At 40.4% G+C, this 17,020-nt stretch overlaps 1 protein-coding gene across 4 annotated transcripts in view; it reads right to left on the reverse strand.

Moving 5' to 3' along the window:
- The window catches only part of Nfe2l2 (NFE2 like bZIP transcription factor 2), a 35,884-nt gene extending 23,800 nt beyond the window's left edge, over nt 1-12,084 (reverse strand). The window contains exon 1 of one of the 4 annotated variants that reach the window (XM_026392044.2): nt 11,002-12,084. In XM_026392044.2, the coding sequence (XP_026247829.2) occupies nt 11,002-11,046 (45 nt within the window). In that variant the 5' untranslated portion in view covers nt 11,047-12,084. Of the gene's footprint in view, nt 1-7,723; nt 7,745-9,839; nt 9,943-10,392; nt 10,511-11,001 lie in introns of those variants that run through there. The other 3 variants (XM_077802901.1, XM_026392046.2, XM_077802905.1) reach the window with 3 other exon arrangements.
- Nucleotides 12,085-17,020: the final 4,936 nt, after the last annotated feature.

Consider the following 17,020-nt stretch of genomic DNA (forward strand, 5'->3'; position numbering starts at 1 on the left):
GATGTCAGAGTTACCAAAAAGAGTAAAATACGGTCTCTACCCTAAAAGAATTCATACCCTAGGCTGAGGAGATAGAGACATTAACTAATTTATACTATTTATGAAATAAAAAATACCCTATAATTCATGTGTGCAAAGAGTCAAAGGGATAGATTAATTAGGCAATCTGAAAAACAAATACACTTCCTTGATTGAAGAGTATCTGCTGTTATCCTAGGAGGTTAAAATGATTTAATGCCATGTGTTGTGATGCACACTTGTAAAATCGGTGACTTAGGAGGCTGAGGAAGGAGGACTGCAAATTTGAAGCCGGCCTCTACAACCCGGTGAGACTGTCTCAAAGAAGGACTGGGGTTGTAGCTCAGTGGCAAAGTACTCTTGGGTTCAATCCATAGTACTGTTTTTCTTTTTTTTTTTTTTTTTAAATCCAACAATTTCATGCCCTAAAAGTTTCCTAAAATGTACAGACATTTAATAAATATTTGTGGAATGAATCAGTGTACATTATTTTGGTTCTGAATTCAGTATTTTCATATATACCTAAGGTGTCTCCAGTTAAAGACTTCAAATTACTTAAGAACTGAAGGTACCATGTTTTATATAATTTATGACCTAACTATTAGTTGTAGAAAAATTATTTAACCTCACTCCCAGTGAGAGTACTTCAAAATTAGCCTGTAGGTACTCTACTCAAGTATTAGATCTTAAGAATTATTATCTCATACCCCTTCCACATACCCCTTTCAAGGTAACAATAAAATCGATGTTTTAAGAGAACAAATGTGTCTTAAAATGTCCATTAAAAGAATTATGCAGGGGCTGGGAGTTGGAGCTGAGTAGTAGAGTGCCTGCCTTGCAAGTGGGAGGCACTGGGTTCCATCCTCAGCACCACATAAAAATAAATAAAGATATTGTGTCCATCTACAATTTAAAAATATATTAAAAAAGAATTATGTAATCTAGGTAATATAATAAATCAATATAATTGCTGATTATGCATATATTCCTAGAAGATACTAGGTATTTTCCTTAGGCTAGTGGTCAGAAAAAGACAAGTAGGGAAACTCATTTTGCTCCTATATACTACTTTTTTCCTAAAGCATCAAGCTATTACCATGTCATCTCAGCCTACTCAGCTATTATACAGCTTCCCTTATTTTCTTACCTCCATACTCAGACTTCTTCAAAAAGTATCCAGTGAAAAGGTTGTTAAGACCCAGAGAAAATTCGGGCACAGTGGTACACGCCTGTAATCCCAATGTCTCGGGAAGTTGAGACAGAAGAATCATGAGTTCAAAGCCAGCCTCAGCAATGGTGAGGTACTAAGCAACTCAGTGAGACATGTCTAATAAAATAGGGCTGGAGATGTGGCTCAGTGGTCAAGTGCCCCAGAATTCAATCCTCAGTACAGTACCAAAACAAACAAACAAACAAACAAAAAACAAAAACAAAAACAGAGAAATATAGCTTTTTTGGGGGGGAGGGGGCGGTACTGGGGATTGAAACCAGGAGCGCTTAACCACTGAGCCAAATCCCCAGTCCTTATTTTATATTTTTAGAGACGGGGTCTAGCTAAGTTGCTGAAGTTGGCTTTGAATTTGCAATCTCCCTGCCTCAGCCTCCCAAACTACTGGGATCAAAGGCTCGTGACACTGCACCTGGCTATGATTTTTAACTTCATCTCCTTGAAAATTAAAATAGTTGTGTTTAATGTATCTTTTCAGGACTAATTCCTTATAGTTGTAGACCTGAGTTATCAGTGTCACAATGACCATATCAACTGATATTATTTTCCGTGTGGTATGGAGGGATCTGGGCAAGTCACTACCTGTATAAAAAAAAGGTAAGCAGTCCCTCTGGTGTCTAGAATTTTCTCTACTATCTATGATCTCTCTTCTATGATCTCCCCTCCCTGACAATGCAGTGAAACCCAGGCTTCAAAGGGTCTCTAGAAGTAAATACACCATGGGATTCTGCTAGGACAGAAACCACCACCTAGGAGTATCTTGAAATACCTGGAGGCTGGATGGGATGCTTTCTGGTAGTGACAATGATGCTAAGTATCCTGTAATGTGGGACAGCCCTCCACTTCAACCCATAGCCCCCACTTTGGTAAACACAAACAGAGTGCTATCTTACTAATCTTTAAAAAGGAGCCCCTTTTCTTTAGCATCTAATAAACTGTCATAGTCTTTAGACAAGAACTTGAGGAGGAGCAGTAAAACAGGCAAGGCAGAGTAAAGATTATGGACATTCAAAATTCCTGTTCTACCATCCCCAGTGGTAGCCTTGAACAAATGACTTAACCTCTTTGAATAGGTTTTGTCATCCATAAAATGGAGAAATCTCCATAAACTTATTGTCAAGATCAAGTAAGAGAACATGTCTAGGGCCTAATATACTATTAACAGGTTGTCAGTAAATGTTCATTTTTCTTTCCCATGAATTGCCAATTCTGCTGTATAGTCAGCCCTCCATATCCCTAGAATCTACATCTATGGACTCAAGCAGCCCAAATTGAATTTAAAAAACAAAAACCAACCAAACAAACAAACAAAAAAAACTGCCTCTGTACTGAATACTTACTCTTCTTTTTCCTTGTTATTATTCCCTAAATATAGAACAACAACTACTTACATAATATTTGCATTTGTTAGTATTAAGAATAATCTAGAGATGATTTAAAGTACAAAGGACTATGTAAATAGATTTTGTGCAAATATATGGTATCTTATACAACAGACTTGATTTCAGTGTCTGCAAGGGGGTCCTGGAACCAATGAGACAATGTCTGATAGCTTTTAACATGGAAAGCAGTTCTCTTCACAACACAGGCAGTGAGTTGGTAACATGAACCAAAATAAAATCATAATTGTTTCCTTAATCTCTATTATATTTTGTAGCACATACAATCACTGAGCTATAATTTATAGCACAATTATACCATTATTAAGTGAACTTTGGAAACCTGAGGGACATAAAAGCCACGGGCAGCTGGATACCAGAGTCCTCTCTGGAGATCAGACTTTACTTGTCAGGGTCAATGAGAAGAGATATTAGGTTGCCCCACTTTCCTTAGGATGCCTCACCCCACCTGTGCAAGGGGCGGGGCAGTCCCTAGATCACAACTGGGAAGCCACTACCTGAGAATTCCCCAAACATAGAGCCTGGTAAAGAAGTTTCTAGAGAGTACGAAACTCTTGTCTGAAGAATGATGACCCTGGAACCACAGGCCATTCTCAATCTGGGAATCAGCAAGAGAACAACATCATATGAATTGTCAGTGGGGTCTACCCAGCAGCAGAAACTAACTCATCCCATTCCAGTCCTTTGAGATTGTATATCTTGTTATGTTTCATTGAGGACTACCAAGAACAAAAATACTTTCTTCCAAACTTGGTAATTTTTTCTATCACAAGTAAAATATAATAATGTTTATTCTTCATGATTTTCATTACCAGGATTTTAATGGTCAAAAAGGGCGGGAGGGGGACTAGGTTAAAAAAAAAAAAATCCATAGTTCTTCAACACTCTCTAGTCATGGCAGCAAAGGTCCCTGGCTACAAAACAAACCAACAAAGAGTACAGCTCTTTGAAAACTCTTGAGAGCCCAAAGTAGCAGTCATACCCCTGTGCCTGTCCTACACAAAGGAAGCAACAAAGCACTGTATTCATTTCCCCTTCTGTTCTAAGCTCTTAGGCAAGTAATGGGTTGGATTCTGCATCCACGAGTAATAGTTTAATTCTATGCTTAAGCAGAGCAGAGAAAGAACTGTCAGATCTGAAACAAAGGACAATTCCATACACCTTTATCAGTGGGCCAGCCACCTTGTACACACAGTCAATACAGACCTCAAATTCAGGTCATTTCTCTCAGAGACATTGGAGGCACTAACCCACCTCTACTGCCAGTTATATTCCTGACAAGAAAGGAAAAGGCATTTAATGGGAAAAATTATTCAAGAAAATATAAGTCTGCACTGCATAAGAATAAATGTTAACAATGAAATCTTTCTGTCCTGAGGACCTTTAAACACCTACTACATAAATCATTTGATACAAAAGTCACAAGAACAAATAAAAGAATAACATAGTTTTGAAATATTAAAGAAACAAAAAGGTCATATTAAAAGAATTTCAACCTACTTCCAGTAGAATTTTTAAAAGCTCAGCAGCTTTCTGAGGTGACCACACACACCCCACCAAAGGGTGATGGAGAAGATGACAGTTGGGCCTCAAAAGCTCTATCTGGCAACCTGGTGGTGGTGGTGGGGTTTACAAAGACAGTATACAGGGCAGGGGCTAAGTCAGCTTCAGAAGGTAACACACAACACCCAAGCAAAACTACTGTGCTGTACCAAGCCTCCAATACATACAATATGCACACAATTTGGAGGTTAACCCCCAATTCCAAATATGTAAGCTCAAAAACCATACAGGTAAGTGATAGTTACTGTGATGAGGCTATAAAGCTGGACTTTGTTTGGCAGATAAAACTCCAAAAACTGGAGTTGCTAAAAGTTGCCTAGGAGATTTACAGGTTTTGTCTGCAATAGAGGACGACAATAAGGAAGCCCAGGAATGCAGAGCCCTAGGGTAGGCAGTGCCCTGGCCTGGCCTCCAGACAACACCCAATCCCAGTCTCTGAGTATTCCATCCAATCTTTTCTATATGCTATCCCCAAGTAATCTACCCACAGGCCACATTCCCAAGAAAATAAGGAAAAATTCTACTGACTCACTTGGGGGAAAACCTTTTTATAATAAGATTATCACTGAAATCTTCCCAAGGAATTTAAAGAGCTCAAGTTATATGTACTGAATTTCAAACATTCACCAAGCACCTTGAAATACAGCTCCCAGATTTAGGCAGCAATCATAAAGTTGTGAAGGCCAGTGACCAACTATAAAAATACTTATTTTCGTGATTTAAGTAAGGCATCAGCTTTGCTAAGTTACTATATAGATATTTTCAATGGGTACCAAGTCCTAAGCTAGGTCCTCTAAAGCACTGGCTTTAGAACCTGACTGCACCTTGGAATCCCATGGAAAACTTTAAAACAGCAATGCCCAAGTTAACCCCCAGGGAATCCAACAATGTGGTACACAGTCTGGGCATCAGTACTTGAATACTAATGGTAAATCTAATATGGCAAAGCTTAAGAACCACTATTACAGGAAGCAAAAAGAAATACAAAAAAGTGGAAATCACTAAAACGTCCATCACCTAAAATGAGTAGATAACTAAAATATGGTTTATCCATACAATGAAATCTTCAACAATAAAAAGAAAGACTCACTGGTATATGTTACAACATGGCTGAACCTTGGAAACATTATGCTAAGTGAAGGAAGCCATACACAAAGGGCAGATATCACCAATGTTGTAAGTTTCCATTCATATGAAACATCTAGACTAGGCAATCCATAGAGAAAAAAATAATAATAAGTGAGTGGTTACCGGGGGCTAAGGGACTTTGGAGAAAATGGGAAGTGAATGCTGATGAGTATAGGGTTTTCTTTTGATGATAAAAATTATAGTGATGATTCCATAACTTTATGAATATACTAAACCACTGAATTAGCTTAAGTAGGTGAATCATAAGGCATGTGAATGATCCCTCACTTAAATTGTGTGTCCACCTCTCAAGGAGATTAAAATCCAGCTGTAGAGAAATAGAAAATCCTAGATACACAGGTAAGACAAGTATCAAGAAAGATTTTCAAAGGCCATTAAAAAGAACTGCCCAAATAATACGGAAAAAAAGAGCTACACTCATGAGGCATCAAAGTCAAAGCAATCTGATGTTTTTCTTTTTCTACCCAATCATTTTTCTTTTATTCAAAGAGGTCAGATCTTTTTAGTGTACTAGGGATATTACAGGCCCAAAGTTTCACCAAACTTACGAAAAAGGAATGACCACTCAGCATTGCCAAGGAATTTTTTTTTTTTTTTTTACAAATTCTTCAGAATGCAAACTGTTGATGGACTATAAAAACATTCAAGAGTCAACAATCCACAGGTACTTTGAAAGACTTACTTGGTGATCCAAATCTGACTTATATCCTGGATATGTCTTCCACCATTACAATAGTCCCAGGCAAACTCACATGCTAAAGTACACAAAAATTTCCAAATATGAAGCTTTGTAACACCTAGGTATTATGGTATACATGCTGTGAAAACAATGAACTGAAAGGGCTTCCTACCCTCAAGAGTTCTTAAAATTAATACAAATAGCTAAAAGGTGTTTATTGTGGCAGGGGCTCACTCAAACAGCAAAATCCAATTTTAGACAAAGCGGGATTTTGTTTAACAGTCTTATTTTGTTTTGTAGGGGTGTTATGTAAGAATATTATTTGTATTTTCCAACACTGTTTGGAAATATAAATATTATATACTGGAATATATTTTTGCTTTTATATCCAGAAAACATACCATTATCAACTGAAGAAGGCTTGGCCTATATCTCAGTCTTTTAAATAAATATTTGCTGATACTTATTTAAAAGTAAGTAGCAAAAAAATTTCAGTAATTTCTAGAAATCAGATCATCAAAACATAAACTATAGCCAGGTATAGTGGTGCACACTTGCAATCTCGGTGATCCAGGAGGCTGAGGCAGGAATACCACAAGTTTGAGGCCAGCCTGCAAAACTTAGTGAGACCTGTTTCAAAACTGTAAGGGCTGAGAATGTAGTTCAGTGGTTAAGTGCCTCTGGTTTAGTCCCCAGTATCAAAAAATAAACACACACACACACACACACACACACACACACACCACACACACACAACCTCTATTCCTCACTTTATAGTAAACCTGAAATACAGATGCATTTTTACAGTCATAGACAAAGACAAGCTAATTACTGAATCTAATAAACCTGCTTCCTCTACCCTGATGTCCAACACATTTCAATCAACTTTCAGAAGTGGCTGGGCCAGGTAAACACCCTGGGGACTCACCCCCATCAACTTTTAGACAAATAAATCATCCATGGATCATAAGTTCTGAAGCATGCTTGATTCAGGCAAATCAAGTCATAATTCTGAAAACACTTTGCTTAACAATAAGGACTAGGAAATAAAGTGTTTAATTTTAAAATGTACTGTTCTCAAAGCTCTAAGTAAACTTCAACTAAACAGACTTGAGCCCTTATGCTTGCTTCAATTCAGAAGTGCCAAAACAGGGAATTAGTGTTTGAGCCAGCAGGTTTCTGCTAGCTGTTTTCAACTCAAATTCCTACCCCCTGCCCCAATTCTACCCACTTTCCTTAAACCTGATTTAACTCTGTCAATCACACTTTTCACCATCCTCACTACCAAACTTTAAAAAAATTTTTTTATATATCGACGAACCTTTTATTTTATTCATTTATTTATATGCGGTGCTGAGAATTGAACCCAGTGCCTCACACATGTCAGGCATATGCTCTGCCACTGAGCCACAACCCCAGCCCCCCCCAAACTTATTTTTGATCACTATTTCAAAACAAAAGAGCCAATGGAATAGGAGAATATACCAACCAACAAAGGCAAAGGCTGAGATTAAGAAAAAAGGAAAACAGTCACTGAAAAACGTAAGGCAGAATCTCAAACACTGTTGAAACTGCCTTATAAAACCATTAGTATATTAAAACAGTCCTGCCTCTCTAATGAAATTTACCTAGGTTTGTTTCTGAAAAAGACCACAGGCTGCAATTTCACTGATGGCTTATACTCACACTCACTGAAATTAACAAGATCCACCTCGCTCCATGGTAAGTGGGAAAGATGCAAATATGAATCTTTCATTCCAGGCTCTTCTGCTAGTTTTTCTTAATCTATCAATTTGTTAAAGGGTGGGCTTTTCCTCCTGCTTCAAGGTTAACTCCTCTTTGTTCGAATTGAAAGTGGGGATTCTGAGCTCTGTGTCAGACTACATAGATTTGAATCCTCTCTGGGCCACTCAACAGTTGGGTCACTTTAGAATACTGGACCTTTCTCTGTGCCTCTTTCCTAACCTGGAAACTGGAGATAACAGTATTTCCCATGAAGTCACTGTGAAATTATTTATGAGTCAATTATCATATTGCCTAGCACACAGAGGTGTCCAATAACTTAATCTGTTATCATCTTAGTGCCAAATTCTTCCTAAACACGGAAAGGTTAACCTGGCTTAAAGAAAAAGTGAAAAAGAAATATATATATATATATAAAACTCCCTATAATTGTTTTCAGTCAGAACGAAGGATATGCTAAAAAAAAAAAAAAAGCATATGTTCTGTAGTCACAGACTCCTTTCTCATGCAGCTTTGTTAAGTGTAAGTCATCTTGAATAAAAATAAATATTAAGAAAAATGATGCATTTGGCTTACAATGCTTCCATAGCCCTAAAAAAAGACTGGGAGTTCTCCTGTTGCTGTTGGTTTCCCAGCAATGTTTTTTTTTTTTTTTTTTTTGGGGGGGGGTACTGAAGATTAGAACCCAGGGCCTTGTGCATGCAAGGCAAGCACTCTACCAACTGATCTATATCCCCAGCCCTCCCAGCAATATTTTTAAGGACCCAAGTTAATAAGTGATATTTTTAAATGGCCCTTATTATGTTTAATGCAGAGAGACTGATGTGAGTTGTGCAGTTATCCTCCTACCTGTGGGCTTCCACATGTCCCAAGAGATTTTCCACATATCTAAAGTCAGACTGTTCTTTGCTTAACATTCATTCAAGAGATGAGAAGCTTGTCCTGTTTTTATGCTTGACTTTTAAAAATAATCTTATCAGTCTAACCCAAGATCAACTTCATCCCTCATCTACAAAAGTGCTTTATCTTTCCAAGACACTCTTGAAAAATAACTGATGGTTCTCTCTACTTAATGAAGATATAGAATCAGTCTGGCTCTTCTTACTATTTTGTTTCTCAACACATCCTTTGCAGAGTGAAAACCTGTAATACCATTAATACCTAATACCCACTTCACACCTGGATAGTTTCTTTGACCTTTTGTTCAAATCTTTGACTCTTCAAACCTTTCTTACTGCAATGATTTTAATATGAATCACAATTATAAACATGAAACTGATTCTCAATTTTACTTCATTTTTTCATTGTTTTCAAATATGCAAAATGATGTGTTTGATAAAAATAACCAATTTTCCATCTTTGCAAACAACTGAAAAATTTGTACTTATGAGAAAGGAGTACATATTTTATGCACTTCTGTATATGGAATGCAATACTACACAGTAAAGAAAAAATATTAAAAACCAAAGTTCATTTACATCATCTATCTTTTCCTCAAACATTCCTACTGATTACTAACGAACAACAAAAAATCATAAAGTACAATATACTTCTTCCTAATAACCAGAACCAGGAGAATACGATCGCAACCATTTCTGGGAGGAAAAGTTTCAAGACAAATAATTTTAAAAGGAAAAAAATGTACAATTAATATGCTGTCAGTAACCTAAAAGCTTACATTACCTCTTCGGGATCAGTCTCAAACTCTACATTTAAGAGCATAAACATATTTACTGTCCTATAAATTTTTCCCCCTACAAACTCAATTATCCCCACCATTGACAAAAGAACAATCTGATTTCTTTTAAAAGTTCCTACAAAGTATGAACAGAAACTTTTTTAAACTTTTATAATAATGTACAAAACAATATCAAAATATTATGAAACACCAGTATCCCATCCTCTGCCCTTACAAAGAAAACGTAACAAGAAGAAACTGAGGAGGCAAATTCTCAAATAAAAAATATAAAGGATTCATGGGATAAATAGCTGAAAGGAATAAAAATTTAGTAACAGGCTAAAAGCAATAGAAATTCTAATCTACACTCACAACTCTTACCCTTGACAGCACAGAACAGAATATCCTGCCTTACACATTTTGAAATTGCAATTTTAAAACGCTAAATCCAAAGACAAAGCCACCCAGGGGAAAATAACAATTGCGCAACAGATCAACAGCTCCAACTTGTCCCTTGGCCTCAGCGCGGCGAGGTTTGCACGCTATAAAGCAGGAAAGGGCCAACTGAGGGCCGCCGTGACAGCCAACCGGCCACTGTCACTGAGGCCAAGGCCACGAATACTAGGATCCACACAGAGGCACCGCGCCCCGAACAAGAAATCCCGGTCACTGCCCACTCAAACCTCACAGTCCGCGGACCGGCCCTCACGTTCTGCTGCGGTGCAAGGGGCCAACCCTGGGTTCCCAGCCCAAACCTCTCCCCTGACCCAAAAGAGCGCGCAGAAACGCGCGCGGCACCCCTCCCGGCCGCCGGTCGCACGTCGAGGGATTCCAGCGCGCAGGGCACTTCGTGACTCCCCCCCACCTCCGGGGATTGGGTTTTCTAGATCAAAGCTTCCAACGCGTGATCCCGTGGATCCACTGGTTAGGTTACTTGGCAAAGTAGCGCCCACAGACGGCCCAGCGGGGTGAGTGCGAGGTGCCACAGCCAGTACCCGCCTAAGTGGTGGGGCCCGGGGATGGAGGGACGCGGCGGGAGAGGAGGGGCTCCAGGCCTAGGCCAGCAGGAGACCTCAGCTCCCCCGAGAGCGGCCCCGTGACTAGGCACATTTTTGCCGGCTCCGAGTCTGGGGAGCCGCGCAGCCCCGGAAAGGGCCGGGCCGCGCCGGCTCAGACTGCCAGCGTCCGCCCCCTCCTGCCCCGCAGCCTCTTGGGCCGCTCAAACTCGAGGACCAGGCCAGGGTTCGGGGTCCCAGCTTCGAGGGCCAGGGAGCGGACATAGACGCTTCCTCTCCCCACACACGCTGGCACAGCCCCCGAATCTCTCCCCACACTTCCACCCAGCCATCCTCAGGGGCCGCAGGTACGTTGACTGTCTGACCGCCCGGCGACGTCCCCACACCCTTCACTGCCTCAAGGGTCGCGCATCGGCTCGTGTCCGGCCGCTGCAGTCCAGGCTCTGGCTGTCCCTCCCAAGCCGTGGTTCCCTCGCGCCCCAGCCCCCGTCCCGACACCAACTTGGAGCCCCGGGGCTAGGGAGCACCTGCTGGGACGGCAGTCCTGGCGGCGGCAACTCCATGTCCATCATGCTGAGCTGGAGACTGCGTTGGGGCTCCTCGACGGCGACCCTGTCCCGGCTGCCAAAGCGCGGCGTGGACAGGGCAGCACTGGCGGCAGCGGCAGCTCCAGGGGCCCCCGGCACTCCCCGTTCGGCTACTCGTCCCGAGTTGCGGGCCAGCCCTCTGGCCTGCTCCGCCTCCCGCCCCCTGAGGGCGGGGCAAGATCCCGGGCCCTTCCTTCCCCGGCGGCGCGGCTGCCGAAAATCCCCCACCCCCGCCCCGGCTGACGCAAGAAGCTCGGTGTCCGGGGGCGCGAAGGGGCGGCGGGCTGGGGTCCTTCGGAGCGGCCTGAGGAGAGGTAGTGTTCGACCCCGGGTCCCCGCGCTCAATTTGTCCTTCCCCGCATAGAAGGGTGGCCCTCTTGCTGGAGAGATTAAGAGTTGTTTGACCAAGGTGGCTTGGGCTCTGGCTTGAAACAGTTTAAACAGTTGGAACAAACACGCCCGGAGCCCCTGTAAAGGCTCCGGTATCGGAGCTGCGCCTCGCTGATTTGGAGTTGCAGAACCTTGCCCGTTTTATCTCACCCCACCGCCCAAATGTGGCGCCAGCCCAGAGGCGGGGGCCGAGGATTTGGACCGCGGCGGTGCGTACCGCCAACTGCCCTCTGGCCCTCGGTCCCCTCCAGAGCTGGAGCCAGAGCCCTGCCCAGGGGAGGTGTGGGCCACGCTGCGAGCTCGTGCTCGCAGTCACCCTGAACGCCCTCGATTTATTCCCTTGCGCTCGCACTCTCGGAGCTCTGGTCGCCGAGGGCAAACGAAGGGTGTTTGGGTGGGTCAGGGTTGCCCACCAAGAGCTGAGCGGGAACGCGAAGACCTTTCTCTTCCCTCCAAAGCACGCACAAACCACAGATGGCGTTCTTCAACAGGACAACACGCCAAAATTTTAGAAATTTTCAAGTACTCGCGATATAGTTAAAAAAATATAAAGTTATAAAATGATTGAGGGGCTGGGGTTGTAGCTCAGTGGCAGAGTGCTTGCCTAGCATGGGTGAGGAACTGGGTGGAAGTTTTAACATCACATAAAATAAAGGCATGCTGTTCACCTATAACTACAATTTTTTTAAATGATTGATATAGTATAGACCTATTTTGTAAAAACCTGTGCCTAGGGATGAAGAATGGTAACTTATGTATAAATGGTTGTAAAATAATGAATTATTTTTCTTTCTCTTTGCTTTAAATGTGTTTTTCTACTGTGAATCTGTATTATGTCTTTACATTTAAAACATTTAAAAATTAATCATTGCCTACAGATAACAAAGTATTTGAAAACAAGAATAGTGTGAACTCCTACAAGTTTTAAAAGAGGCTAGATGGTTTGGGCTTTTTTCTCTTACGCATCAACACACGAACTCTGGAGCAAGCCTACTTTGCAGTTTCTAGCTTCTCGGAATTATTTAAAACCAGGGGAAGCAGATAGTACCAACAGTGGTTTTACTATTTCATTCAAAAACCTGACTGTAGCAGATCAACGCCCGCCCTGCACCCGCCCCGCCCCCTAGGCCCCCCCCCCCCAAAAAAAAAAACCCTGCAAGAGCTTACTTTCCCTTGGTTGCATAATTTGACACGCCCAGCAATTACATGTAGGTTTACATGTTCAAATATTCTTTTAGATAAGTGAAGTGTAATTACTTGTAATTGAAGCAGGCTTCTCCAACTTGAATTAAACCTCAGCTGTTGGGTTAAAAATCCTGCAAAATGATCCCCACACTGAAAACAAGTTTGGGAGAAATTATTTACAAAAACCTCATACGAAGATGGCAGACATCATAGTAAAATTTTGGGGTCAAAGGAAACAACAGTACATTGTTAACCATTCAGGTCACTTATTAAAACTACTACATCAGAGATGGTGGACAGCTAACCAGGAGGTAGGAGATGCTCAGTGGCTATCCTGAAGGCATTCATAAAGTCTTTGGTACTTCCTTGTTAATCAACATTTCCACTGAGTTTAGACTGAATGAAATAATGATTACCTTTACAAAACTACAATTTGCTGGGATTATATTATTTCAGGCACCTGTAGAGTACATATTTTCAAAGGGAGGAGAGGAATATGATAAGTTTGAACATGCCAAAGAAAAAAATAAAACACGAAAATCTGTTTGACATTGAATGGTGGTTCAGCTCTAGAAAAGGAAATCTGAGTCTCAGACCACCCATGCCAAGGAGGTTCCCAGTCTTTGAAAATATTGAAATATTGTCTCCTCAAAGAGGGCCAAGGAGAACCCCAGCCCTCCTTGCCCTGTAAACTTGCACTCTGTGCTATGGGGGCACAGATAACTACATGTTGAGAAGCACCAGGGGAGCAAGAAAAAAGAGGTTCTTTTTTTCTCTCTTTTTCTGGTGTCCATGAGAGCCAATATACTGCCAAGCTCTTAATTACAGAGTGTGCGCATACGTGTGTGTGTGTGTGTGTGTGTGTGTGTGTGTGTGTGTGTGTGTGTGTGTGGTGTTGGGATCCAACCCAGAACCTTTGCATGCTAAGCAAGCATTCTACCACTGAGCTACACCCCTAGTCCTACTATTTTTCCCCCAATTGGTATCACATTCTACTGATCCCTGTACATTTTCATTAATTCTTTACTGTCTTTGAAAAGACAGACAGCTCTCCACACATGCTTGAGAAGTGTCAGAACTGTGATACCTTGCCCCCAAATCTCACAAAAGGTAAGCATCAAGAAGGAAGCCTTCTGAGTGCACAAAGTTTGGATAATGGTGATGCAGTGACCCATTATTCCACCTGCTTCTCTTGCTCTCATCTGTCAAGTTCCGAGACCCAAGAAAGAACCAAGGCTGCTGCTTCTATCATTCCTCCTCAGTTATACCCCTTGTTGGAACCAAAAAATATTCATACTCTCTTGGAATTATAATTGAAATTTTACTTCATACAGCATATTGGGAATTAAATTTCCAAAAATGATACCCAAAAAAACGACCCCTCCCAATACTGAAGCACATGAGTAGTACCCCTATGTTGAATCAAGGATGGCCCTGGGGTTTGCTTTAAATTATTGGAGGCCAGGAGTGCCACTATGCCAGGTCCCAGCCTAAGCCTGAATAAAGCCTGGCAGCTTTCAATTTTATACTCTTGGAATTTAGTCATCATGTTAGAAATCTGACTACCTTTATGAAGGAGAAGCCACACAGGATGAAACTCCGAGTGGAGAGAGAGGCTATGTGAACGCAAGGACCAGATATTTGAATGTCTTGGACTTTCTTTTTTTCATATATATATATAGTAGTTGGACACCACACCTTTATTTTACTTATTTTTATGTGGTGCTGAGGATTGAACCCAACACCTTGCATGTGCTAGGTGAGCACTCTACTGCTGACCCACAACCCCACACACACTCCCCACCCACCCCCTGCATCTTGGACTTTCTAGCCCACCTAGTCGGGAAACAGAACTCCAGCCCTGCTAATGTCAGACTGCAACCACATATGAGAAACTGCAAGCAGTGGAAGACTGGCTGAGCCCAATCTACCCAAAGAACTGTGCAGGAGTATAATAAATTGTTTTGAGATGGCTTACTTCATAGCATTAGATAACAAAAGTAGGATGTCTCCAGCCTGCTTTATATTTGTTAAGCATTACTGTGAGCATGTTTAAAGATGATTTAATAACATCTCAGATGAGTAGAAAAGAATTGACTTCCCTGGCAATGAGGATGTTGTCTTTCCCATAATACATACTTTTTGCTACATACAAAGCAAATGACCTCATCACACCACACATCAGTTTTATACCATTAGATGGGTGATGGTGAGATATTCTCCTTATTAAAATACACTTAAAGAATACAGACATTCCATCAATTAAGTAGATTTTTTTATATAAATGCATATTAAGGTTCTGACCCTGATATGACTTCATTTACACCAGTTATATAACATTCTTGCTGACTATCTGCTGAGGGAATTTGAACTTCAGGAGAAAACTACCCATTGAATAAACTGAACTCCAGTATAGTAGAGTCCAAAGTAATTTATGTGTAAACTTTGCACACCTAACTATGCAAACTACAGCTATAAAGAGCTGCATATCTACAAAGCCAGTTTTAACTGGTGTAGTTTCCTGTTCATAATAGAAACAGTGCCCTTCAGGAACTGCAATGCAGTGAGTAAAGGAAAAAAGAAATGGAGGTTTAAAAGAGTTATTTTGAATTATGTGTGTTGATATAATATAAATATTTTTGCATAAGCAAATGCTGTCTGTACCCCCAAGTAGTAATAAAAAATATAAATATTTTTGCATAAGAAAAATGCTGTCTGTACCACAAGTAGTAATTGTTTATTAATCTAATTAGTTATAAATTGATAATTTTTTGCCTGTCTGTATTTTACTAAATAAACATGTATTATTTTAAACATCACCAGCAGCAGCAGCATCATGGAGATAAGGTGCAGGGGTGGGGAAGGAATACTTGTCTTTCCCCCCAAACCACTGGATCTATTTTATTTTCAAATTGAATTTCATTCACATGCTTTGCAGATCTTTCCATCTTGTATTTATTAGAGTGGAGCCTAGAGATTTCATCCACACCTTTAATTTTAGTTATGTTAAGGGTATGAAAATTCTTTCCTCTTCCAATTTACTGCCATTATATGCAAAGTTTCACTCAGAATAGGAGTTCCCAGACAAAGAAGAAATTTTATGAGTAGAAACTAAGAACTGCAGCTTCATAATTATATGCAAAGTTTTCCATATATAACACTGCCATTATAGGGAGAATAAACAAAACATAGAAAAATGCTTAGGTATAGAACTATGTCTGTAAGGTTGATTTGTGAATATTAGTGTTGGGAGTAGAATATTAAATATTTTTCACTTTCATCTTTGTATTTTTCTTAATTGTTTAAATCTTTTACAGAAAGTACTTTTAAATTAGTGGGAAAAGGGACTGGAGTGTGACTCAATTGTGAATCCACACACTTGTCTAGCATGTGTGAGGATCTACGTTCAATCCTCAGCACTCCCCCCTTCCTCGAACATAAAAGAATTAAGGGGAAGAAAAACTTCATTTAGAACAAACAAAAAGCAGAATGCAATGAGTGGGATCCTAATTAGAATAAGATATATCCCATGCTTGTATAAATATATCAAAATAGATTCTACTGTCATGTAGAAAGAACCAACTAAATTTAATTGATTCTAAAAAACAATAAAAATAAATAAATTCTAAAAAAAATTGCAATGAACAAAAGAGCAAAACAGGGCTGGGGTTGTGGCTCAGTGGTAGAGTGCTTGCCTTGCAGATGTGAGGCACTGGGTTTAACTCTCAGCACTGCATATAAATAAATGATTAAAATAAATGTCCATCAACAACTAAAAAAAGTTTAAAAAACAAAAAAGAGCAAAACATCCTCATAAACCAGCCTTGCAGACAAAGTTTATAACATGCTTGAAGGCTGAGAAGTGAAAAGAGAAATAAGATTCACCAAGATATTTATCATCTACAATTAATTTTTTTTATTTCCATGGACTTTTGATTTGCCCTTTGAATAATGTTAGAATCAAAAGGAAACTTAAGATTTCTGACCCAGATATGGCAAGTAATTTTTGTTTGGATTGATAACTTTGATCTATAGGTAGTAGCTGCCTATGAGGCTTTGCTGAGAAGTATTCAGAAGCAGTTTCCCAATTTGGTAGAAAATGTCAATGTTTGAATAACAATGTCTACCATGGGCACAGAGTTACAGGATTGTACAGGATTGGTGGCACTTATTGGGTATTTTTCCTCCCTATTCTAATCTAAGCTACTATTTCTTAATTTGAGGGAACTGAGGGGTCAAGTGGTTACCAATGGTAACAGAACTAGCTATTGCTGGAACCAGAAGTAGAATAATGTTTCCTGACTCCTAGTTTTACATTCTTCTCACACAACAAATTGAATTGGACTTTTGCAGATAAATCTGATATCGAGACATACCTAAAGTG

Source organism: Urocitellus parryii, chromosome 1 (genome assembly GCF_045843805.1).
Source record: "Urocitellus parryii isolate mUroPar1 chromosome 1, mUroPar1.hap1, whole genome shotgun sequence".
Taxonomy (NCBI): Eukaryota; Metazoa; Chordata; class Mammalia; order Rodentia; family Sciuridae; genus Urocitellus; species Urocitellus parryii.